We start from the raw sequence: 23,791 nt of genomic DNA, 5'->3' as shown, positions 1-23,791 counted from the left end.
TAGACGAAAGATACGAAGATAAGGCTCCATGCTTTGTATCTCCTGTGAGCTTTTGAATGCTTTGTGGCATTTGATAGAGAAGCAGGGAAGAGGGGCTTGGGAGAGCGCTCTTTCACGATTCAGAAAGCCACTAATGACTGTAGAAAATGGGGCAAGATCAGGACGTTTCTTAAAATATTTGCAGAGGTGCTTCCCTTAAGCGGTGAAACAAAAAAGTCTGTTTGCCACAGTATGAGATTTCCCTAACCTGCGTATCTTGGATTTAGCATGCTTTATTTTATGAGTGATCTTTGAAGGAAAACAGAGGGTACTCTGTAAACCTGGCTGGTGAGGAATCCATGCCTGAGAACACCCCATTGAGGGAGAGAGGTGATTAAAGAGGTCCATCGTTGTGTCTCTCTCTCTCTCTGTGTGTTCATGTGTGTGCGTGTGGGTAAAGCCAAAGCATCAAGGCTCCGCTCCACCTCTTTTTGTCAAGGGCCCCACTCTCTAGCGCAGAGTTTCCAAAACCACTCCAATGTAATTCAGCACCCAAAAAAGAGAGAGACCTTGCTAGTTGGACAAAATTAGAACCACCCCACGGAAAACCTGACTCAATGGATTATTTAGGCAGATCCTTTTAAACTTAGCCAAGGCTCTCCTCCCTCTCTCGCACTTCCGAGGGCAACGCTACACAGACGCTTGGTAGCAGACTTGGAAACAACGACAGTTATCTCAGTGGATTTGGAGTGAAAAAAAAAAAGGGGGGGAAACCAAAATATACAGCACTCTCTGGAAAGAATGGAATGGTTCCAATAAACGAGCTTGCTTAGTATTGTTCTACAACAGATCCTTCCACCCATCTTCCAAAATAGTGAGTGTCTCATCAGAAGTCTGGTACCAGCCAAGACTTCTTGTCTCTCTAGAAGAGCCGTTTAGTCATCAGAGGGTTTTCGAGGCATAAAACATTCTGAAGTGGTTTACTATTGCTGCCTTCTGTGAAATACTAACAAGTGTTAGCTTGAGTGCCACTTGCCTAGAACAGATCCTTCCACTCCAGCTGCTGCCTAGCAGCTGCCCTTCAGGTCTTTCCCCAGCCCTGCCAGCGCTGAAACTAATCAATTTTCTTCTGCTGAAATCACCCTTCATTCCTGGAGAGCATGGGGGGAAATCCTATTCTGGTGTCTCTTCCTTGACCCATTTCACGGTGAGTGACTCTGGGCACTTAAAACTACTAAAACGGACACATCAGAGGATAAGGATGACTGAAAAAGACAATAATGGTAGTAAAAGTCGAAGATGTATCTCTGAGCTTGAGTGAATCAATAAGGGAAGGCATGGCCTTTAGGCTGCAAGACTACTAATGGCAGGACTTTCGGATTAAAGCAAGGCAGATTATTTCACACAGTTGCTGTAAGTTAGAAGTGACCTGCTGGCACAGAACATCAACCGAAGATAAGAAGGGATACACCCAGTGGCCCCTGGAGCCATGGCGGTACTCCAGATGGACCACTGGGCATGGCACGGATCGACCAAAGACACACTAATCTGCTTTAAGAGGGAGTGAAATGGTTGAAGCCATTACAGGAGGAGAAAAGCAAAAGTTAAAGTGGCAGAGTGGGTTTCAGGCATTTGTTCCCTGAAAGACATTGATCCTTAAATGTCAGACACACAATCTGGATAACGAAGAACGTTTACTGACTGTAACAGGGACTGATAGGTTACGGAGTTCACCAAATGGCCGTGAATGGGTCAACTGAATACTGCTGGCCGAAGGCTACCTTTAAAGGTGTTCCAAAGGGCTTGCCCAGAAAAGGCCACCACGCACCGGACTGCATAAAGGCAAAGGCGAGGAACATTGGAACGGTGGTTGTTTGTGTTGGTTGTCATCACGGGAAGTTGTAGCGAAAGAGAAAGAAGCGGGGGGGGGGGGGGGAAGCGTTCTCCACCTCTGGCCCAGACTCAAGTTGGTCACCTCCGACAAGACGAGGTCTGCAAGTCGGGAGCTTTGGCTCTCTACGCCGCCTGCTGCTTTTTTTGGTAGACAAGGCCACCTATTTCTGAAATTGAGTTGCAATCGAACGCCATCCTTTTATGCCTCGTCTTTCATCCGATGCCTCTGTGATACGGCCCCAGGGTGGGGGGTGGGAGGCCACGGCGGCTCTTGCTTACTTCTTCACCACCACCTCCTCCTCCTCCTCCTCTCATGAGGTCCTTCCACCAGAGCAGCCCCAGTGTGACAGAAAACATTTCCCAAGTCTGATATTAGTTCCAGATGCTGTTAAGCCACTCGGGTCTCTACCTTGCCCTGTAAACACTCTCTCACACACAGACATCTTTCCAAAGCAGGTCCTGCTCCGAACCATGGCCGCCGTGCTGCAGCAACCTCCCCATGCGGCCCCATCCATGGAGGTTTCCCTTTGCCATCCATGAGCGTCGCCTAACCAGGCTGCGTATTGTTGTGCCATAGCTCACACTTACTTTATCTCCGAGAGATTCCCTTTTTTGTCTCCAAACCAACAGGAAGGCAACAAACACAAAACCTACGTGAGGAGAAGGAAGGGGTCTCGAGGCTGCCTCGCGATGCGTTCACGCCCGTGGGTCCAGTCTAGGCGCTGGCTGTCAGAGACCTCAAATGGAAACTGAACCCTGAAACTGAGCCGAGCTGAGGGTTCTCGATCTGGCCGGGAGGTTTGGCCGGCTGTGGGCAGGCTAAGGAGGAGACCGCTGGAAAGGACCCCAGTGGCCGGGAGTGAAGCTACCCAAACCTTCTGCTGCTCTGACATGGATTTCTGTCTATACAGGGGACCCCATGAGGATGGTGGGAAGGCTGTTTTGAAGGGGTCCTAACCCATCTGCTCCAGCTCTGGAGGCCTGCGAGAGAAATTGGGACCACCCCCCGGAAGATCTCCTTTGGTTTGGATGCCTGCCTTGGGCAGACGGTGGGATCCCCATGGCTTTGCCGACCTCTATACAGACCTTATAGACCCCAGGACCTGGGACCGGCAGGTCAAGCCCCTGAACGACATCTGCGTAGCAACATGTTATTTTTTACTGGCTTGAGAGTTCAGGGGTTGAGGTCTGTGGTTGCGGAGCCAGACGTTCAGCGTTTGATTCCCCCCCCCATGGGGGCTCCAGGGAGAAGAGCCAGCCCGGGTGGCCTTGGGCCAGCTGCACCATCCTTAGGATGTCCCCGGAAAAAGGGAACAGCAAGCCACTCCCTGAGTAGTCTCTGCTAGGAAAACCCCGACCCAGGATTATGATTCTATTTATATCTCCTAGAATACCTCCAGCCAACAGTTGGGTCTTTTGAGTTGCTATTGTCCAAAAATGTAACTTTTCCGCTCTCTGCTTTCTCTATGGGAGCTGCATTCAGGGAGAGACTCCAGGTGGAGGACTGTAGCCACTTCCAGGGGGGTCACAGAACCCCGAATGGTGTAGGGGGTCACCCCCTCCTCTAGTCTTTCTGAGCAAGAGGAGGTTTCCTGCACATGAGTCTGCAGGGAGAGAATTCTACACAAAACAGCTCGTGGGGGGCGGAGGGTGGGGAACACGGCCTCCGTCTCCCTCCTTTTGGGAAGAAGACCTGTCCGAAAACGGAACTGCTCAGGGGCAACGGCAACAGCCCCGCAAGGGCAGCACAATGGTGGCGGCAAGAATCCCATCTCTCGGAGAGATCACAAGACTCTGGGATGCCGAGAAAGACCCTCTTGGGACGGGCTGCCCCCTATGGGCCTTGAGGGGAACCTGCTAGATGGCATGTAGACAAGTTCCCTTCTGCATCTACACACCAGAAACCTCTCCCCCCCCTCCATTTGTCCAGGTTTGAAAAACTTGTTCCAGAGTCAACTCTGGTGACCGAAAGCTTCGGGGACTGGCCCAGCAGAACGTACAGGATGGGTTTTCCATGGTGAAAGTTGCTGGAGGCCACAGATGCCCAAGGGGCGAGGGTGAGATGCAGGCAAAGAGGCTCAGCTGCCATATTGGGCGAGACCTAAGGGACCCTTCCCAAACCTTCAGCTCTGGATGGAGGCTCCAGAAGGAAACGAACCCCATCTGGGTCTGTCAGAAAAACGACAGCTCATTCACTTTGAGCATCACTTCCAATGACCTCCAAAGACCCTGAGACACCCCCCCCCCCTGAACTGGGACTTGGAGGGCTTTGCCATGGTTGGCACGGAGCACACGCCCCTGAGGAAATGAAGCCGTAGCGGGACTGAAGCGGGCCCTGTGCCCAGTGCCTTCGAAGCATTCTGTACGACATGGGTGGGCCATGCTGGGGGGGGGGGGAGAAGGCCCCCAATGTCTTTTGTTCCCAACAAGATAAAGGTGTACCAGGTTTGTAACTGGATAGAGATGTCCTCCCCCTTACAAAAAAGTGGAGGAAAAACACCAAGCCACTCCTTTTAATTTGACTTAAAACCCTTCGCCCCTAACCTGCCTGATGCAAAAATGGCTGCTTCTGAAAGCTTCCGGGAGCAAGAAAACACACACACACACACACACACACACACACACACGGACACACACGGACACACGGACACACACACACACACACACACACACACACACACACACACACACACACACACACACACACACACACACACACACACACACACACACACACACACACACACACACACACACACAATGTGGCCCCGGGGGCTTCGAAGGGACTGCAAACACACGCTAGGAGGCTGCTCGTGGCTCACGGGTGACCCTCTACCCACTGGTGAGGCCAGAGCCAGCTGATGGACCAGAAGCAGACACCCCCCAACCCGTCTGCTTGGCTTCCAGCAGATTCGGGAAGACCCCACTCACCCGTGTAGAGGTCGGTGTCGGTGTACTCGTCGACCTTCTTGTGATGGAGGACGTAGTCGGAGACCTTCGTTCCGATGGCCGGCTGCACGTCGAGCCACTCCAGGGAGACGATGGTGCTGGAAGGTTCCACGTTTGGGGACAGACGCAACCTGGATCGAATGGACGAAAAAGACAGGTGTCCGGATGCTAGCCTGGGTCTCTTTTCCTTGCCGGGGAGAGGAACGCTTTGGCACGTATGCGCGCCCATGCTTGGACACTCTTGGCCACAGCTCCCTCCTGGCATCTGTGGCACGGCGTGCCCATTTCAGCACAAGGAGCCTCCTCTGTCTGCTGGCCAGGGACTCACATCCTCGCTCTCCTCCGTCCTGCAAGCCATTATCCTTGGCAAGATCAGCGGGGTGAGCCTTGTCATTATGAGAAGAGAGCGAGAATCCATGGACTGTTGGGGCACAAAAATAAGTAACACAATGCAACATGAGTGACCGCAAAAAGGGATGGGGGCTGCTTTGTTTCATACACGAGAAGCGCTGGATTGGGTGTGTGTGTCTTTTAAACCCATCAGCCAGTTCTCTCCTGTGCTGGGCAGGTGCGCATTTGAGCTGTGCTTCTCGAAGGAAGAAAGCCCAAGATTTACATAAAAACCTTTTGCACATCACAGAGATACAACATGTCTTGCCAGTGAGACCAAGCATTCCAGAGAGCTTGAAGATTGCTTTAATTCTTTTAAAATATTTGCATGTTTACTGTTCTTAGCTTTCAAATATTGTCCTTTTAATGTTGTAACCCGCCTTGGGTCCTTTTAAGAAGGGAGGCGGGGTTAAAAATATTTTAAATAAATAAAAGAACTGCTTGAGTTTTCTCATGTAAACTGACAAAACCAAACATTACAGTGGTGCCTCGCTTAACGAGTGCCTCGCTGAGCGATGAAATCGCTTAACGAGGCACTCTGGGCCATCGCTGGAGCATTCGCTCAGCGATGGCCCCTATGGGGTTTTTTCGCTTTGCGAAGATCGCTAAGCGATTCGCTTAGCAATCTTCGCATAACGAAGCCGGGGAGAACAGCTGATCGGCGGTTCCAAAATGGCCGCCGGAAGGTCCGCGCCGCATTTTCGTGCCCTGCCCTCGCTTAACAAGGGTGCGAAAATGGCGGCGCTATGAAGAAACATCGCTGAACGGTGAGTTTTCAAGCCATAGGAATGCATTGAACAAAGTTCAATGCGTTTCTATGGCTTTTTTTATTCCGTTTAGCGATGTTTCGCTATAGCGAAGGTTAATCCGGAACGGCTTAACCTCGCTATGCGAGGCACCACTGTATTTGTTTCTTTAGTGCAGACAGAAGCACCTCCATGGTTTCTTGCTTCCACATTTTGCTTCCAAAACCCAATCGCTCTTGTGAAATTGTGTGCTTTGTGAACATGGTTGCATCCATCTGGAAATCAAAGCAGAGGAAGAAAAAGGGGGGGGAGGACAGGTCTCCTCGGATGGAGAAGCGCCGCTCGTGATCCTGCTCCCCAGGTACTTACACCGGCTGAGGGAGGGGGCTGCAGTTGGGGAGTCCGTGCTCATCGAAAGCGTTCAGGTCGCATCGGCACCAATCCTCAATCACCTCGCCTTTCCCCGAGCACCAGCAGGAACTCATGAGGGCCCCCCGGACGGCCTGGAAAGGACCAAGAAACAGCTGGGTCAGAAAGGACGGCCAGGACCCATCGAGGTTGCATATGTTGCCCGGCTCACGGAGGAGACGCGAGCGGACGAGTGGATCCATGGGTGACCATCGCTGGTTCTCATTCTAATGCACCGCCCAGAAAACTGAAACTCAGTGAGCTTTCGAGATGCTCGTATGCAACCGCTCTCTCTACCCTGTTCCCTTCCTCTCCCTCGGATTGAAAAAAAATCGGAACTTGTCCCTGTGATTCGGTGCCAGCTTTGCAGGACTTTATTTCAGGAGAGCATGGATGAGAGGATGGCACTGGAGTTCCCCTCTAGGCATTCTTCCCCGTGGAAGGGTTGATGGCGCTTGGGAAGCACAGGGTTGATGGCGCTCGGGAAGCACAGGGTTGATGGCGCTCGGGAAGCACAGGGTTGATGGCGCTCGGGAAGCACAGGGTTGATGGCGCTCGGGAAGCACCCGTTTTGCAGCCCCCCCCTCCTGCCTCTGTTTCAGAGCCACTGACAAAACCCTTTTGCAAGGGGCAGTCCCTGCGTCTTATGATGTGAACATCTTTTCAATTAGAAGGAAGTTCTGGATCAGTTCGTGTCCCTGGACAGAACCGCAACAGAGAAGGGATCCATGTGGGTCTGAAGCAGGCAGGGTTTTGTTTTTTTATTTTTGAGACATTTCCTTTCCGCTAGCTATAAAAAGAAAGGATATAAACACAACTTGGTGCAACGCGCCCTAATATTTGGGGCTTTGTCAGTTTCCCCAAACATACAGCCGCCTTTAACCAGGGATCCTGAGTCACCCACATCTGCTGTTTTCTGCTTTCCAGACACTTTGGAAAGATTCCCGTCTTCTGGGCACAGAAGAAGGAGAGGAAAAGGGAAGGAACAGAAGCTGAAGAGATAATCAGATTCCTCTTGTTAGATTTAGATCATAAGCAAAAGGTCAGCGGAGGGATGGGCCCGTCGGCAATTGAGAAATCAAATAATAACCAGCATTCGTGGGGACTGCGGGTAAACAGAACTGTTCTGCGGCTAAAAGAGAGGAAGAGAAACAGACGCACAAAAATAAAAATAATAATTCTGACTTATGGCTACCCTTTTTTTCAGGGTTTTCTAGGTAGAGAGTACTCAGAAGTGATTTAAAGTTCCCTTCTTCCGGGGGAGCCCTGGGACTCTGCAGCTTGCCCAGGGCTACAGAGGCTGGCTCTTCTCCCACGAGGCCTGGGGGGGGGGGACTCAAACTCACCCCCAGCCTCTGGCTTAGCAACCAGATGCCTAAATCACTGGGCTATCCAGCCAGCTACAGAAGTAAGAGACCTGCCTCTTAAAGTGTAAAACATAGAGAGAGAGATTTGCAGGCATTTTGAGCTACATTCGAATCCATGCATGAAACTCCCAGGGCAGCCTTGCCCATTAGATAGTGACCGAATTAGATCCAGATACCTGCTTGGGCACAGAGGTGATGGGAATATGTCTACAAAGCTCCATAGGTTAATTTGAATGTATGCATGGAAAATTAAAATATCTTATTGGTCATCTTAACAGGACTGCCCTGAGTGGGGAAAACTCGAGCTGCGTTTGCTCTCCAGGGGCTGCTGGCTGTCAATGTCAAGGTTCCCGAGCGCCTTCTTGGTGGCTCTTAATCTTACTCTGAGACGAGGCCTCAACAAACTGGCTGGAGAGCTCAGTGGTTTAGATTTCCGGCAGTGGAGCCAAAGTCTGGGGGCTTGATTCCCCCCCTTCCTGGGAGAAGAGCCAGCCTGGGTGGCCTTGGGCCAGCTGCACAGTGGTCCCAGGGCGCCCCCTAGAGGTGGGGAAGGGGAAACCACTTCTGAATATTCTCTACCCGGAAAAGGATCACATGAATATTATGTATAGGCTTCAGCAGCCCTTCAATGAGAGTGTAACTTCAAATGCAGGGGATATAAAAGGGAGCACATCCCATCTTAAGCGACACAGACCTACCGTGTTTTCCCCGAAAATAAGACAGGGTCTTATATTTATTTTTGCTCCAAAAATGCATTATGGATTATTTTCGGGGGATGTTTTATTGTTTTCATGTACAACCATCTACATTTATTCAAAGACAGCCCTGTCCTCTTCTTCTGGTTGCTGCACAAGGGCGGAGGGTAGGGTTTCACTCAACTGGGGCTTATTTTTGGAGTAGGGCTTATTTTCAGGGAAACAGGGTACTGTTGTCTGTTTGCATACGCTTGTGTTTCCTAAGTGGAAAGCAACCACAGATGGAGTTTGCAAAGCGGGCTTCCTTCCCCCTTAGCACCCGATGGGGCTCAGCAGATGCCCTGCACTTTATTCTCCCCCCCCCCCCCGGTGGCCTTCTCCTGGCACCCCGCTTCTGCCACATCTCCGGCTAAAGCGGGAGAAGGCTCCGTCGAAGGCGTGAGAAGGGGTCATGTCAGTGAAGAAGCAGATGTAAGAAGGAAGAAGGGGACACTGGGGGGGGTTGCGAACGTGAAAAGAGCCTCACGGGGTGCTTTTTTTCCTTTCTGGAAGGACATGGCATGTTCTGCTTCGGAGTGGAGGGGTGAGGAAGGAGGGCTCAACCAGGACCTCTTCTCCTTTGAAGATGGGGCCTCCCGTCGCAGGGTGTGGAAACACATGTATCCCATCGGTCCAGTCGGATGTGTGTGTGTGTGTGGGGGGGGGGGCTCAAGGAAGATGAAGGGCCCCGGGCCATGCCATGGGTTCCAACAAGGCAAGTCCTGGGGGTCAGGGGGAGTGGTACTAAAGAAGGAGAGCTTATGCCTGGCCAGTGTTTGATCAAAGGGAACCCTCCACCAGCCGATGCTCCGATTTGGGGAATTCGAGCCAATGTAACAGGTTCTCAGGGACGTGGTGGCGCTGTGGGCTAAACCGCAGAAGCCTGTGCTGCAGGGTCAGAAGACCAGCGGTCGTAAGATCAAATCCACGCGACGGAGTGAGCGACCGTCGCTTGTCCCAGCTCCCGCCAACCTAGCGGTTCTAAAGCATGCAAATGCAAGTAGATCAATAGGGACCACCTCGGTGGGAACGTAACAGTGTTCTGTGTCTAAGTCGCACTGGCCATGTGACCACGGAAGATGGTCTTCAGACAAAATGCTGGCTCTATGGCTTGGAAACGGGGATGAGCACCGCCCCCTAGAGTCGAACACGACTGGACAAAAAAAAATTGTCAAGGCGAACCTTTACCTTACCTAACAGGTTCTCGGCCATGTGCGCCACCCCAATGCCTTTGCCCCCTTAAACAAGGCAGCCACTCTTGAGGGTGGAGAGGGGTGGAGAGGGGGCACCCCATTGCTACGCCCTTTGTCTGGCACAGGGCAAAGCCTTAGAACATCCTTCCTCCCCCCCCTTCAGCACTGCTTTCTTTCTTTCTTTCTATCACATTTTTGTTCACCTATCCAGATTCATGACCATTCCTGTACTGTTGGTTTGCTGCCAACAGGGATCTGCCCCTCGGAGCAGCGGGCTGAGACCGCCGGCTGGCACCGCAGGGACATAAAGAACGCACGGCAAGAGAAAAGCGGGAGGGATGACAAGATTCCTGGTGACACGCCGACCCGACATGAGCAACCTCGCTGCCCACCCTCTGTGGAGCCTAATCCGATGGAGCGTCATTTCCCCTTTTTCTTAACGGTCCGCCTGGCGGGGCCGAGCGCCTCTGAGTTAATTCGATCCTGCAGGTGCAATCTGCCTTGCCTCAACCTTTAAGCAAACCAGGTTAGCCGGGCGATGAATCTTTCGATTCCCCTTATTAGGAAAAGGTTCCCCGATGCGTCTTGACAGGGTGACGCTGAGGCCCGAGGGGGCCTGATCCGCATCCGGCTCCTGGTGCCTACGGCTGTGATGCCTTTCCCCAGCCAGTGTTTGCGGTGGAGAAAGGGGACTGACGTCAAAACCCAGTCGGGAGAGGAAAAGAGCGGGGCGCGAGGGGGCTCTTGGGGGTGCTGAGAGAGAAGTGTGCCGGAACGGATCGGGCAGGGCTCTCCGCTGGGGCTGGCCTGTGTTTGCTTTTCGTCGGCATTTCCAGCCTGCGAAAGTTGGTCGGTCAGGCTGAGCGAGCCCCGCGGGGGGGGGGAGTGGAAAGGTGAGGCCCCTCGGAGGGAAAGTTGAAAGGGAGCTCTGAGCAGGGGCCCCTCTGTCTTCATCAGCTCCGTGTTTTTCTAAGGAGGCATTCCCATCCCCGTTGCTCCCTTGAGCTGACCCCTCGGCCTTTGCCACAGCCTTCCCATCCGTGCCAAGAATGCGAGGAGAAGACAGATCCCTCCATCCTGTCCCGGGGCAGGCAGGACCGGACGAATCTGAGGGCTGGACCACAAGCCGGGAGAGGAGTCCATCACGCCGCCAGTCCGTGGCGACAGCATGGTTCCACATCCATGGTGTCCGAAACTGACTAGGGTCCCTTGGGTGGAGAGCAGGCGGGCCCCCCATTTAGAGACACACACACACCCGTCCAGGTCTAGAGGAAAAAGAGAGCCAGGCTGGGCCCCTAGTTCACCGAAGGGCTCATGGCCCACTTGTGGACCCTAGGCTGCTCAGAGCTCTAGGGTTCTTACCATCTTCTGCCTGCAAACCAGACCAACGCCGTACGCACAGCTCTGCCTCCCCGACATCACTCTTGAAGAAGGCAGTGGACCCACCGAAAGGGATGGAGGAGCGGAGCGCTCCCGACGACTGAGCTGCAACCTGCACGGCCGTACGGACAAGGTGGAAGGGAGGGCCAGACGCCCAAAGGTCCGCAGATCTGGCACGCCGCAGCCGAGATGGCGCAGAGTCTTTCAACGACCGAGCGATTGGGCCCCCTCCCCGCGCCCCACCTAGGGCCCATCTCCCCGCTCAGACAGCAGAGGCAGGACCCTGTCAGGGCAAAACCGGGAGGGAGGACGGGCCGGCTTCCCTCTTTCGCCGAAGGACCGCAGGCACAGAGGTGGAGGGCAGGAAAAGACTCTTTGGGGGCTCCAAGGAAAATGTCACCATCCCGCTGGCTGGTGGCTGCTAGGAGTAAAAGGAAGAAACAAAAAAGCTTTTTGCACTCTCGCTCTCTGTATGCCTGAGCGATGTGTAGGCATGTAAGCTCTTCGTCAGCCACCGCAATATTCTTCCGACTCAAAGGTCAAACGGAATAAATGCCTAAATCCAAATGTTTCTGGCTCCTGGGTCAGAACGAGTGCAGCAGTTTGCACCCGTTTTCTGGAGAGCTCTGATCTGTCCAGGGTGACACATGCTGGATTACTGTAATGCCCTCTACGTGGGGCTGCCTCTGGGAAGCCTCCGGCGACTTCAGTGGATCCAAAATGAAGCAGCCGGATGGCTAACTGGGGTGGGGTTAGAGGGATCACATAAACCCCCTGTTCCAGCAGCTCCATTGGCTGCCCATCCATTTCTGGGCTGAATTCAAGGGGCTATAAAGCCCTAAACGGTTAGGGTCCAAACTATCTCAAAGACGACATCTCTCCTTACGAGCCAGCTCAGGGGTTAAGATCGTCAGGCAAGGTCTTTCAATCCCATCACCTTCACAGGTGTGTCTGATGGGGACAGAGCCTTCTCCGTGGCTGCTCCCAGAGACTCTGGAACTCCCTGCCACGGGAGGCCCGCCTGGCCCCCTCTTGGCTCTCCTTCCACAAGCAGGCAAAGACCTTTCTCTTCAGGCGAGCCTTCCCTGAGTGACCGGCTGCCTGAGTGGAGTTTTTATAAGGGATTGTTGTACCTTACTGCTTTGAATGTGCTTTTGATATGGTTTAAGATTTTTGTATTGTATTTATTTGATTTTTTTTTTCATATTTATATACAGTAGTACCTCAGTTTATGAACACCTCAGTGAACGTAATTTTCGTTTTAGGAATGGAAATCCATTGAAAATAATGCCTCGGCTTACTTTTTTTTTTCTTCCACAGTACGAAGGAAGTTTCTCCAGGATACATGGGGCCCGGAAGTTTATAGCGCTGCCCCCATTCCTATGGATTGAGGCTGATGGTATTTGTTACTTAAATAAACGAGATTTAACATCACTTGCTACTTAACCCACAGGGTGGTGGGTGGCTGCAATTTGTGTTACTCCTCAAGCTGTTAAGATGGCAACTCCTTTTGATACTAGCCTGGCTGCTGAAGGAGAATGGGAAATGTAGTCCAACAACAACTGGAGAGCCAGGAATTGCCTGCCGCTCCTTTATATAAATTAAATTAAGACACAGTAGCTATTTAAACGAGCATGTCTGTGTGTGATTTTCTGTTCCCCGTGGTGATGGGAGAAATAGTTCCATTTTAAACATTCTCCTGAAAAGAAAAGAACCACCTGGGGTCTGCATCAGCCAACCCCAACTCTTGTGCCTCTAATGCGGGCTGATAAGGATCCCTTCGTCTATATTCGCGAAGGCTTTCACGGCCGGGATCTGATGGTTGCTGTGGGTTTTCCGGGCTCTTTGGCAGTGTTCTGAAGGTTGCTCTTCCTAACATTTCGCCAGTCTCTGTGGCCGGCATCTTCAGAGGACAGCACTCTGTGCTCTGGTGTAGTTGGCTTTGGGAGTGGAGTATTTAGTGCTGTCCTCTGAAGATGCCGGGCCGCAGAGACTGGCGAAACGTTAGGAAGAACAACCTTCTGAACACGGCCAAAGAGCCTGAAAAACCCACAACAACCATCCCTCCGTCTGTCCATCCGTCCATCCGCCGCTGCTCCGTTTGTCCTCCGCAGCTTCTCTTTTAGCAGCCGCGTCTCCCAGTGGAGGGCTGTTCTCCGGTGAGTCCATCATTCGACTTAATTTGTGGCCTCCCGTGCCAAAAGGGAGATCTGCAACTCTCCCAGCTGGCGGGAGACGTTGGTGGCCTTGCTTCAACGCTGAGACCTACAGCTCAACCCTTCAGCAGCGTCTCATTTCTTCTCAAAGGTAGAAGAGGACCAACCAAGTTCACCCACTCCCGTGCCCGTGCAGGGCGGATGGGCTGACAGGGAGGATCCTCTCCCCACCCCACCCTTTCTGGACGGATGCCTAGCTCCCTCACCAGCTTTGGGACACATCCTGCTATCTGTGTTTTTGGCTATTGATAAACCAAGCTATTAAAGGAAAATATAATTCCTGCCGCTCACACGGGGCACAAGTGTCTGCATCGAGAACCTGTCAAGTGTTGTGGTTGTTCGCCTAGAAGGAAGCAATCATCTTCCGTCCGAGGAAAGATCAAAGACGGGGCTGATCTTTCCAGGACTCCTGAGTGGTTTGCACTTGTGGGTCTCACTTGAGAAAGAAAAGATGCATGGCCTCCTTAAAGCTTATTTCTAATATTCATCATCCCATCAATTAGGGTGGAATCTCTGACTTCCTATCACATCTTGCTGCCATCCCTGCCTGAATGAAGATCCACACAACTATTTCGTTTCTCCTGGCACCAACGCCCTCCACCTGATTAAGCTGGGAATCTCCTCCTCCTCCATGGATGATTCTGACCCTTATTTATCTACATATTTTAACAAAAAGGTCCCCAGCGGTGGCTGGGATCCTCGAAAACCTGCGGACCCCAATGGTGTTTCTCTCTTATACGTAAGTCCATCCTGCTTTCCCGACAAATAATTACAAAACAGCCGGACACTCAGGCTTAGATAGGCTACGGCCCTTTCTCTCCGCAAGGCTGGCCTTGCCCCTGTTTACTCAGCCAGGAGGGAGGACGACCATGTCAAGCCGAGGATGATTAAAGAATCAGAAGGAGGACAGCTACCTCCTGCTCGCTCTTGGGAAAGGTCTTCTCCATCTGACCTCCAGGCGACTGGACATCTCGTGGTCAGCAAATGGGTTTCATTCCCCCCCCTTCTCTTGATGACCTCCTCAGCCTTCCTCGGCCTGACCCTTGGCACTGAAACCATTCTGGAGAGCGAACAATCCTGAGGCATGGCTTGGGTTATGTTTCCATCGTAGATAGATCCTTTGACGGCTACTCATCATAATCCTCTGCTGTCAAGTCGATTCTGACTTATTCTGACCCTGTTCAGGGTTCCCCAGAGTAGAGAGTGCTTAGAAGTGGTTTTCCCTTTCCTACCTCTAGGGGCGCCCTGGGACTGTGCTGTTTTTGCCCAAGGCCACCCAGGCTGGCTCTTTTGGTCAGGAGGCACAGTGGGGGGAATCGAACTCCTAACCGCAGCTAGATCCTTAAACCACTGATCTCCTCCAATCGTTCCGGCAGAAAGGCCAGCGGGTTCTGCTGGCTAGGGGATTTTTTATTTTTTTTGCAAAAGTCAAAGTTTTTGCAGCCTGTTCTCTCTACAGGCTGACTCTCCAGGGGGACCCACAAGTTCCTGAACCCATCTGAGTTGTGGTTCAGAGGTCTTAGCTCCTGCCCAGGTGGAGTAAGGGAGAGGGAGGAGGGATGTCCGTTTTCCTTCCATCCTCTGAGCAGCTTTTGATATCGGCAACTCTAGGGGTGTAGAATAGGCCGTCTCCCTGCCAGCGAGAAAGACAAACCTAGAAGGGAAGCGGGCGAACGAGAGCAACAAGGAGGCTGACGAAAGGAGGGACAAAGAAACCCAAGCTTTCAGGAAAGAGGGTTTCGAAACCTGCAACACTCTTCGACTCTGGGGATTGCTCATCCCCAGTCGGAAATTCTCAAAGGGTGAGTGGAACCACCAAGGACCGGCGACTGTGCCAAGCGCTGCGTTTATGAGCTTGACATTCAAACATGAGCTTCCCCGTCTCCCTGCCAAGCTACCAGATGGGGACCCCCAGGCCGGCTTCCGGGAGGGCACGCTGGCACCCGCATCAAAAGAAGTTCCAACATCTGGGAAGCAAAGAAAACTTTGGTTCTCTCCTCTGCCTCAATGGGATCCTCTCAAAAGGGCTGAATCCTGTTATCCAACTTCTGGAGAATCCGGCACGTTTGATGCGCCTCCAGTTAAAAGATCCAAAGCGCTGTTGGAGGCCGTTTAGATTCCTGTCTCGTGCCGAGAGAGCGAGCCGGGTGAGCCTTGACTCATGGGTTGTTTTTGGGTTTTTTTTCCCGCCGTAGGGACCACAATTTGAGGGAGGCTCTGGATGCCTGTCATGGATTACCCTTGGATGGCAACGAGGTTGCAAAGAACCTCTCTTCGCCAGGCGGCTGCAAAGGAGGGAAGGGGCAAGAGGTGAAGTTGCCGGAAAAGTTTGGTGGCGAAGGAGGTGCTGAGCGGAGAAATCAAAGAAGTTGCAGAGATGTGTGTTTGTGTGTGTGTGTGAGAGAGAAAGAGACAACAAAACAACAAGAGAGAAAACAGAAGGAAGAAGTAAGGGAACATTGCAAGGTTGGGGAAAAGCAGGCCAGAATTTCTGGTGAAGCAGCATAGGAATGTACAGTATCTAATACCAGTTGACCTATCTAAGCCAGCAACGTCGTGCCGACGACAGGTCTTGCGGAGATGTCCTGCCTGTCTCACCGCTTGCCGATTCTTTTAACAACAGACGGCAGGAACCGGAGCGGACCCTTTCCCTGTCAACAGCACAGCCTCTGCTGTCGTTCCCCTACAACGCCGGCTCCCCACCGTGGCGCCCTCACCCTTGATGTTCTCGGACCACCACTCCCAGAAATCCTGGCCATCGTAGCTAGCGGTGAAGGCTTCTGGGAGTTTTAGTCCAAGACCATCTGGGGTGGGGGTGGGAGCAAGGCAGGAAACCCCTGCCCTAAAACATTCCAAACCTTGTGGTTCACACACACACACACACACACAAAAACCCCAAAATCAGTAAATATCATGGTCCTTTCCCAAAACTTGCCTAGAGACCAGGCAGCTTCTGCTTGCAAAACCGAGGGACATACACATGCAAGGAGCAACCCGATGCTTTGCTCTCTTGACTTTGGGCACCTCACTCGTTTTTTTGCTTTCTCTGAGCAACAGTGGCGCTCTGCAGTGTTACCCATGGCTGGCCACATCAAATCCCGGGGAGGGCTTCTCTCCATAGGAAACCACACACACACACACACACACATGGAAACCCAAGACGTGCGCCACTAGCTTTTGCGGGCCACCTCCGCAGGAGCAGACCACAGTCCCCAGTTTTTCCCCACCAAAGGACTTCCCCCCCCTTGCCCCACCTTTCCAAAATAAGAAGTGTGTGTGTGTGTGTTTGGGGGGGGGGGAGAGAGGAGGGAAGCGAGGAAGGCTCCGTAGCAGCGCATGCATGCGGGGATGGAAAATCCCCATATAATGTTTTCGGCCTGCATTCCTCCCCAGGCACACTTCCAAAAGTGCTCTGGTAAAGGAAAACATGATGTCAGAAAGAGGCCCACCATCGGCCGCGTTGCCTCGAATGTTTACCCATTGTCTGCTGGCAAATCCGCCGCCTCCTCTCCCTCGACAGAGGGGCACATTTCTGGCACACCTTAGACGCTCTCGCCAGCACCACCTATGGCTCTCCTGGGTTGACCGCCACCGCCACCGTCTCCCTGCTCGGAGCTCCACCGTGCCTTGCCCCGCTTATGCCTCTCCTCCCGTCCCTCACTCGTCCCGGTCTCCTCCTCTAGCCGTCCCCGCAGACGAGGCCGACTCAGGACGAGGCTCCGATGCTCCTGCCGGGACCGACCCGTCCAGGGTCTGCTGGCTGGTGGATTCTCGGCGCCAAGCGGTGGAAACTGCCTCGTTCATTGGGATGGCCGAGGGAGAAAAGACGCGGCAACCCTGCTCCCCACAAGGCTCATGGGGGGGGGGGGGGGGCGACAGAGAAGGAAGGGATAGGGAAAACCTAGCTTCCCAGATCCCAGATCTCCCCCTCCCTCTTTTCCTGGAGGAATGGCAGAACCCTGCGGAGGATTTTTTGGGGGGTGAACCTTATCATGGCCAATGAGACCGTCTCTCCCGGCATGCCAAAAATGTACTCAGCCCCACGGGATTTCTTACCTACGCTGCCGAAGCAAGAGGAATGCTCCACGGGCGTTCTCGTGGTTTGCATTAAAATGTTTCCAAAAGCAAACAAACAGACGGAATGTAATGCCCTTGCAAAATTAAGTGCACCAATATAGACAGGTACCACAAACCCTCGGGGAAGTGAATCAACGTTCGGAAGGTGACCATTCCCCTAAACCTAGATTTTTTTTAGTCCCGTTTGTAAACAACGTATTCATACACAAGCCCATAACGGTGCATCCGGGAGGTTTTTCCCGATGACAGGAGAAGACAGAAGCCGCTTCTGCCCGAAATCAGGAGAGGGGCTGAAGCTAAGGCAGGGTGGGAGAGAAGGGCAACGTCAGGGACAGACAACAAATCTTAGCAAACAAAGAACACAACGGAGAATGGCGAGCGATCAGGTCAGGAAGAGACCGAGGCCATGTCACATCATAATTATAAAGATGGTTTTAAAATGCTATTTGTGATGCAAGAAAAGCCTGTCGGATAGACCTGGGGTAGGGTGGGGTGGGGAGGATCGGCTCACCCCCCCGCCACGGCAGCGGCCACGCTTCCCCTCCTCGCTGGGAGGACGACCAGACCTGCAGCTTGCTCTCCACCCCACCACCCACAGCTGCGCCCCCCCCCCCCGGGCACCTTCCAAGGGCCTTAATCAAGAGCAGGCTGCAGCGCTAATAAGTGACTTTAACCAGGTCTGTCAGTTTTTGGATGGGGGAAAACAGAGCCCACCCCCACCCTCGGTGTCAAAGGAGTGTGTGTGTGTGTGTGTGTGTGGGGGAAATAAATCTACATATAATTAACATTTAAGCTCTCCTCGGTCTTTCTTTCTTTTTTGGCAGGCAAGGGAGAGAAGCCAAGGAGCTAACCTCAGGAAGGGTCACCGAGCAAGGCAAGCCCACGCTGATCAGGGAAACACTGACCTCCAGCGGCCGGCCGGGAACTGCCTAATGACCGGTCACATTTACAGACATTGGGGGGAGCGCAAGAGGGATTGATCAGGATCTGGTGTGTGAGAGAGAGAGCTCGGGGCTGCAAAGCAGGCATTTGGTGCATCCTCTCTGAAGCCACATTTGCAGACCATTCGAAGGGCTGCTTCTAACCTGTAAAGCCCTAAACAGCTTGGTTCCCAAGCTATCTCAAGGACCACATCTCCCGTTATGAGCCTGCACGGGTGTTGAGATCATCTGTGTGTGGGGGGGGGGGGATGGCAGCTTTCTCTCTGTCCCACCACCCTCACAGATGCGCTTGGTGGGGACCCCGGAGAGGGCCTTCTCTCTGGCTGCTTCTAGACTTTGGAACTCCCTCCCACTGGACGTCAGGCTGGCCCCCTCTTGGCTGCCCTCCCACAAACAGACCAAGACCCTTCTCTTCAGGCAGGCTTTCCTTTTAATGACCAGTTGACCAAGGAGATTTCTTTTTTTTTAAAGGAAGCATTTCATTCCGTGTTTTTAGTGTTGTTCTTATTGCCAGTTTCCATACGGCATTTGTTTAATCCTTTTTAAATAGTGCCATAAATTTATGATTTAGCCTTGCACTTTGTTTCTTCTAATACCGTAAGCCGCCTTGGGTCCTTTAGGGAAAACGTGGCATATAAATATTTTAAATAATAAACAAACAAACAAACAAACAAACAAACGAACAAGGGCTGTTTCTGATTTTAGTGCTCTCTCTGGTCTCTCTCACTTCGCACTCACCTCCCGGGTCTCGTTGTCCTGGATCAAGGTGTACAGGGGGACCACGCGGTTGATTTCCAAGAGGACCGGGGTCGGGCTGAGCTGCTCTTTGCCCGGGCGCCGGCACAGGTGGCACGTGGACGGGCAGCGGCCCTTCTCCTCGCAACGGATCTCCACCCCCGAGATCAGCTGGTCGTCCGACAGCATCTGCGCCGTCAGAAGCCCCGAGAGGTACGTGATGAACGGCATGGACTTCAGCTCCTTCTTGTTGCCCAGCTCCGTCGTTTCTGGTCCGGAAGACGGGCGGGAAGGAGAGGAAAGCGAAAAGAAAGAAAGAAAAACGGTAACGTTGTACCTCTCAATCTTACTGCAGCCTTTCATTGTTATCTCCTATTTATTTATTTGATAGATCCCTAATCTTTCCAAAGTGACTCCTTCTCCAGATGGCTTTTTGAGATACTTAAAGAAATCCATCATCTTCCCCCTCCCCAAAAAACAACAAAATGTTAATGCCCGGGAGGACTAGCTTACTCACTGGGTGCCCATTAGATACCCAGTGCTATGCAAGGAATAGCAGGGCCGACTAGGACTCAGGAGGCCTGAGTTCGAATCTGGGGGAGTGGAACTGGTAAAACCATTCCTTAAATATCTGACTTACCATGTAAGCCCTATCAGGGTTGCTACAGGTCGATCCCAGCTTGATGGCACGTAATGACAAGAGGGAGGGCGTATGTTTTTCTTTAAAATAGCATGTGCCCTACCTGCACCTTGTCTTAGCAAAAATAAAAACACAGCTTTTCTTTAAATAAAAAAACTCCAACAGTTTATTTATTCACTTTTAAGCAGGCCTTCCAACCACTTCTGGAAGGCGGAGGGGCTCATGCGGCTCCAGGAGGGTTCTGGAGCTGGCGAAATGCTCCATGGATCATGTCCATCCATGCCCTTGAATGACGCCCTCTCACCCAGGGACCATGATCTCAGCTGAACTCTGCCTACTGTCCTTGTTTGGGAAGCGCGACATGTTTCCTCTCCATGTAAAAACACCCGCTCTCTTCCAATCAATCCAAACGGGGGGCAGTTCCCTTGGAAAGCGTTCTGGAGGTTGCCTCCAGGCAGCCTTGCGTGATCCCAGGCGCCGGGCGCAAAACAGTGACACAAAGAAGATTCGATTGTTCCTCTTTGAAGGCCCGGGGAGCCTGGAACGGATGGACAGCGAAAGCGAAGGCAACCGGGATCCAATGTGGCCGGCCACCTTGGGAAGTCCCGGCTTTGAATGAGGGGACATATGGAGATAAACAACAAGAAAACAAACTGCTCCAAGGAGAAAGGCCTTCGGTATGGAGACAAAATAGGGGAAGAGAAGCCAGTGAATAAAGATACGTCGAAGAAAAGATGAGGATTATGAAGCTGAGGCTCCAATATGGAAGGACAGATCCTGATCCTGAAGCTGAGGCTCCAATACTTTGGCCATCTCATGAGAAGAGAAGACTCCCTGGAAAAGACCCTGATGTTGGGAAAGTGTGAAGGCAAGAGGAGAAGGGGGACGACAGAGGATGAGATGATTGGACAGGGTCATCGAAGCGACCAACATTAATTTGATCCAACTCCGGGAGGCAGTGGAAGACAGGAGGGCCTGGTGTGCTCTGGTCCATGGGGTCACGAACAGTCGGACATGACTTAACGACTAAACAACAACAAGCTGCTCCAACAGGGTTTGGTGAGGAATCCACGGAGCTGCCCCTCGGCTTTTGAACTCTGCTCGGGCAGGGCGGCTGGGATGCTGTTGCGGCGAGTGGTTGTGTGTCAAAATGGACAGCGACACCCCAGTAGTCCTCAGGGTTGTCATTTCTCTGGCGATGGGTCAGTGGGGGGGGGGGTGATCCTCTTGGCCAGTGGCCAGAAAAGGGAGGAGGCAAAACCATAAAGGGGTGAGCCATCTTCTCTCCCTCAGCTGCCTCCTGCCTTCTTTGAAGCGAAGCATGGATACCCTGCTCCACCCCTCAATCTCAGGCGGCAGCATGCCTTGGGTCAGCACCTCGGCCACCCTCCTCCATCCCAGGTGCAGAAGCCCGAGAGCAGCCAGGTGTGCACATCTAGGGGCGGGGCTTAAGTGAAGGCCCGCCCACCCTGCGGCTGAAGCTTCCACCGTTGCTAAGGCAACCAAAGATGCTCCCACCAGATGCCCCGCCTCCAGTTCTACAGATTGACAGTTGAGCCACCACTCCGGCCACGCTGCTTCCGTGGGTCCAGGTCCCTTCCCCAGCTCTTCCTCTCGTGGATCATCTTTGTCTCCTCTTTGCACTCCTTTCCCCGGTCCTTCTTCTTCTTCCTCCTCCTCCTCCTCCTCCTCCTCTTCCTCCTCGCCCCCTCTTCTTTGCACTCCTTTCCCCTGGTCCTTCTTCCTCCTCCTCCTCCTCCTCCTCTTCCTCCTCCTCCTCACCCCCTTCTCTCCCGATGGCGTGCTGGGGAGTGGTGTGGAACCTGCCACCTGCTCCTGCCGAGGTGATGGAGAGGAAGGCCCAGGAGATGCTGGCGGCGGCGAAGGAGGCGGCCGCCCAGGGACAGCCGGTCCCTTACGTGTTGCTGGTGGGACCCTGGAGGGACCGCGCTCTGCTGCTCCGGCGGCTGTTGGTACCGGCGACCGTGGCCGTGACCTTGGCCTTCACTTTGGTGGTTGCCCAGGTGGCCGGAGTGGGGCTGGGGGACACGGCGCTCCTGCTGGGCGTAGTGGTGGGCTTCTGGGCGCTGGTGGAGGACTGGCGAGGGTTCCCCTATGAGCCCTCGCCGCCCCCGTGCCTCTTCCGGCCCTGCGTCCCCCTCCGGCTCAGCTGCCCACGGCCTGTAACCCTCCCGCCTCTTCACACCACAGACTCCCGCATCTCTTGGAGGCCCCCCCGTCCGGACAGGTAAGAAAGGGCATGTTGCCTTGAACCCCCCCCCCCAACAAAGCAATGTCCCCCTCCAGCCTCTTGGCCCCTGAGAGAGGCCAGAAGCGCTTGTCTCCTGCGGGGACCCCCTCAGCCTGGGCTCCCTGGGGGCCCCAAGGTGCTCCTTCCTCCTGAATTCCTGCCCCCCATGTCTCTCCAGGGGGAGGGCAGAGCCAGGGTTGAGCCTGGAGAAGGAGCACCAAGGGGGTGTGAGGGGGAGGATGTGATGGTGGGAGGGGCCCCTCTTTCTAGCCGGTGCCCCCCACCCTCTGAAGCCCCACCAGCCTTCTCCACAAAGGGCCATGAGGGGTGGCTGTGGATGGGGAGGTGAGGACAGAAGACCCTGGGTGGGGGCCATAGGGCTCCTGGGCTCCTCTCTGATTTGACCTGATTTTTCGGGGGGGGGGGGGGCTCCTGATCACTGAGAATGCCTTTTTTCCCCTCTGTAGGGCAAGGCAACCTTTCGACCTGGCCAGTCCACCTCGTCGGGTCCCCACCCTCCGCCTCTCTCCTGCCTGTCGTCATCCTCGCCTTATGTCCTCCAACCCCTTCTCTCCCAATCGGCTGCATCCTGTCCCCATCTCACCTGCCCCCCTTTATTCTGCCCTCTTCTCTCCTGGCCCTTTCTGTCCTCCTGCCCTTCCAAATCCCCTCCCCATGCCTCCTGTCCCCTTTCCTCCTCCCCCTACAATTCCTCCCCGGGTGTCTTCCACCCTAAACCCTCCTGGCCCCAACCCTCCTCCCTCCCTGTCCCGGAAGCGGAAGCATGGCGAAGACGACGAGAGGACCGCGCCTTCCGTCGCCCGCCAGAAGATCCAGCCCAGGTGAGGGTGGTCGATCGGTCTGAGGGAGACCTGTGGCCGAGGTGGAGGGGTAGCAGACCGGGGACACACACCCCCAGCATCTCTTCCTGGCATCTCCTCCTTCTCTGTGGAGGGAGAGGGTGGCTGTGTCCTTCCAAGGTCAGCCCCCCGTGGCCAAGGTGTCAATGGTCAGGAATGATGGGCACTGTAGTCCATCTGCCAGTACTCCTGCAGAGGTCCCGTGGCTGAACGACGGGACTTCCCCCACCAGAGGAAAAAATCCTGCCGGGCCCGTCTCGCGACTGATCTCCTAACACACACACACACCCTTCTCATTCTGCAGGAAAAGGAAAAGGAAGGCCAAAGGACAGCGGTTGGGTTCATCATCCTTTCCTTTCAGTGGATCAAAACGGGCAGCCTCGGCTCTTCCAGGTACGGCCTTGGGCAGGGGGCCTGGGGTCAGGGTTAGGGTCTCCATCCACTCGGCCCCTTCCCAGGGACCAACCCCAGGAGGTTCGTCAGTTTGCTGGTTCGTTTGTTTCCGCTGGTAGACCTGGGTCCCTTCTTTCTTTCCGTAGGAGCTGTGCCAGCCAATGGATGGGAGGAACCAATGGATTGCACGCCGGCACCATAGAAAATCAAGAGGTGTGTAGATGCAGGTCAGGAAGGCGAGGGCTGCGGAGGGCTGCTCCCCATTGGAACGGGGGGGCACAGGGAGCTGTGTCCTCCACCCCAGCCCCCTTCCGGAGGAGAAAGTGGGGCAGGGTGGGTGGGTCGGGGAGGGGAGAGCAAGGCCGGCCGGCTGGCCCAGCAGAGGGGGAGGCCGGGTCTCCCCACAGAAAGCAGAGCTGGGACCCCAGTGGGGGCTCAGCCCCTTCCCCAGGACCCTCACGGACTCCCCTTTTCTCTTCCAGACCCCCCAAGATGATGATGATGATGAAGAAGAAGAAGAAGAAGAAGAAGAAGAAGAAGAAGAAGAAGAAGAAGAAGAAGAAGAAGAAGAAGAAGAAGAAGAAGAAGAAGAAGAAGAAGAAGAAGAAGAAGAATCCGGCGACATCCCTTCCTTTCCTT

The 23,791-nt window shown here is 53.7% G+C and overlaps 1 protein-coding gene across 5 annotated transcripts in view; it reads right to left on the bottom strand.

Moving 5' to 3' along the window:
* Positions 1-23,791, bottom strand: part of ASTN2 (astrotactin 2) — a 473,842-nt gene that overhangs the window by 69,794 nt on the left and 380,257 nt on the right. For all 5 annotated transcript variants that reach the window (XR_013539660.1, XM_072984878.2, XM_072984877.2 and 2 more), the window contains exons 17-19: positions 19,012-19,277; positions 6,327-6,460; positions 4,804-4,952 (exon numbers count right to left, since the gene is read on the bottom strand). Coding sequence is in view for 4 of the 5 variants with exons in the window: in XM_072984878.2 (XP_072840979.2) it covers positions 4,804-4,952; positions 6,327-6,460; positions 19,012-19,277 (549 nt within the window). In the remaining variant the exon portion in view is untranslated. The remainder of the gene's footprint in view (positions 1-4,803; positions 4,953-6,326; positions 6,461-19,011; positions 19,278-23,791) is intronic.

This window comes from Pogona vitticeps, chromosome ZW-PAR (assembly GCF_051106095.1).
Source record: "Pogona vitticeps strain Pit_001003342236 chromosome ZW-PAR, PviZW2.1, whole genome shotgun sequence".
NCBI lineage: Eukaryota > Metazoa > Chordata > Lepidosauria > Squamata > Agamidae > Pogona > Pogona vitticeps.
This window is presented reverse-complemented; position numbering and strand designations above follow the sequence as displayed.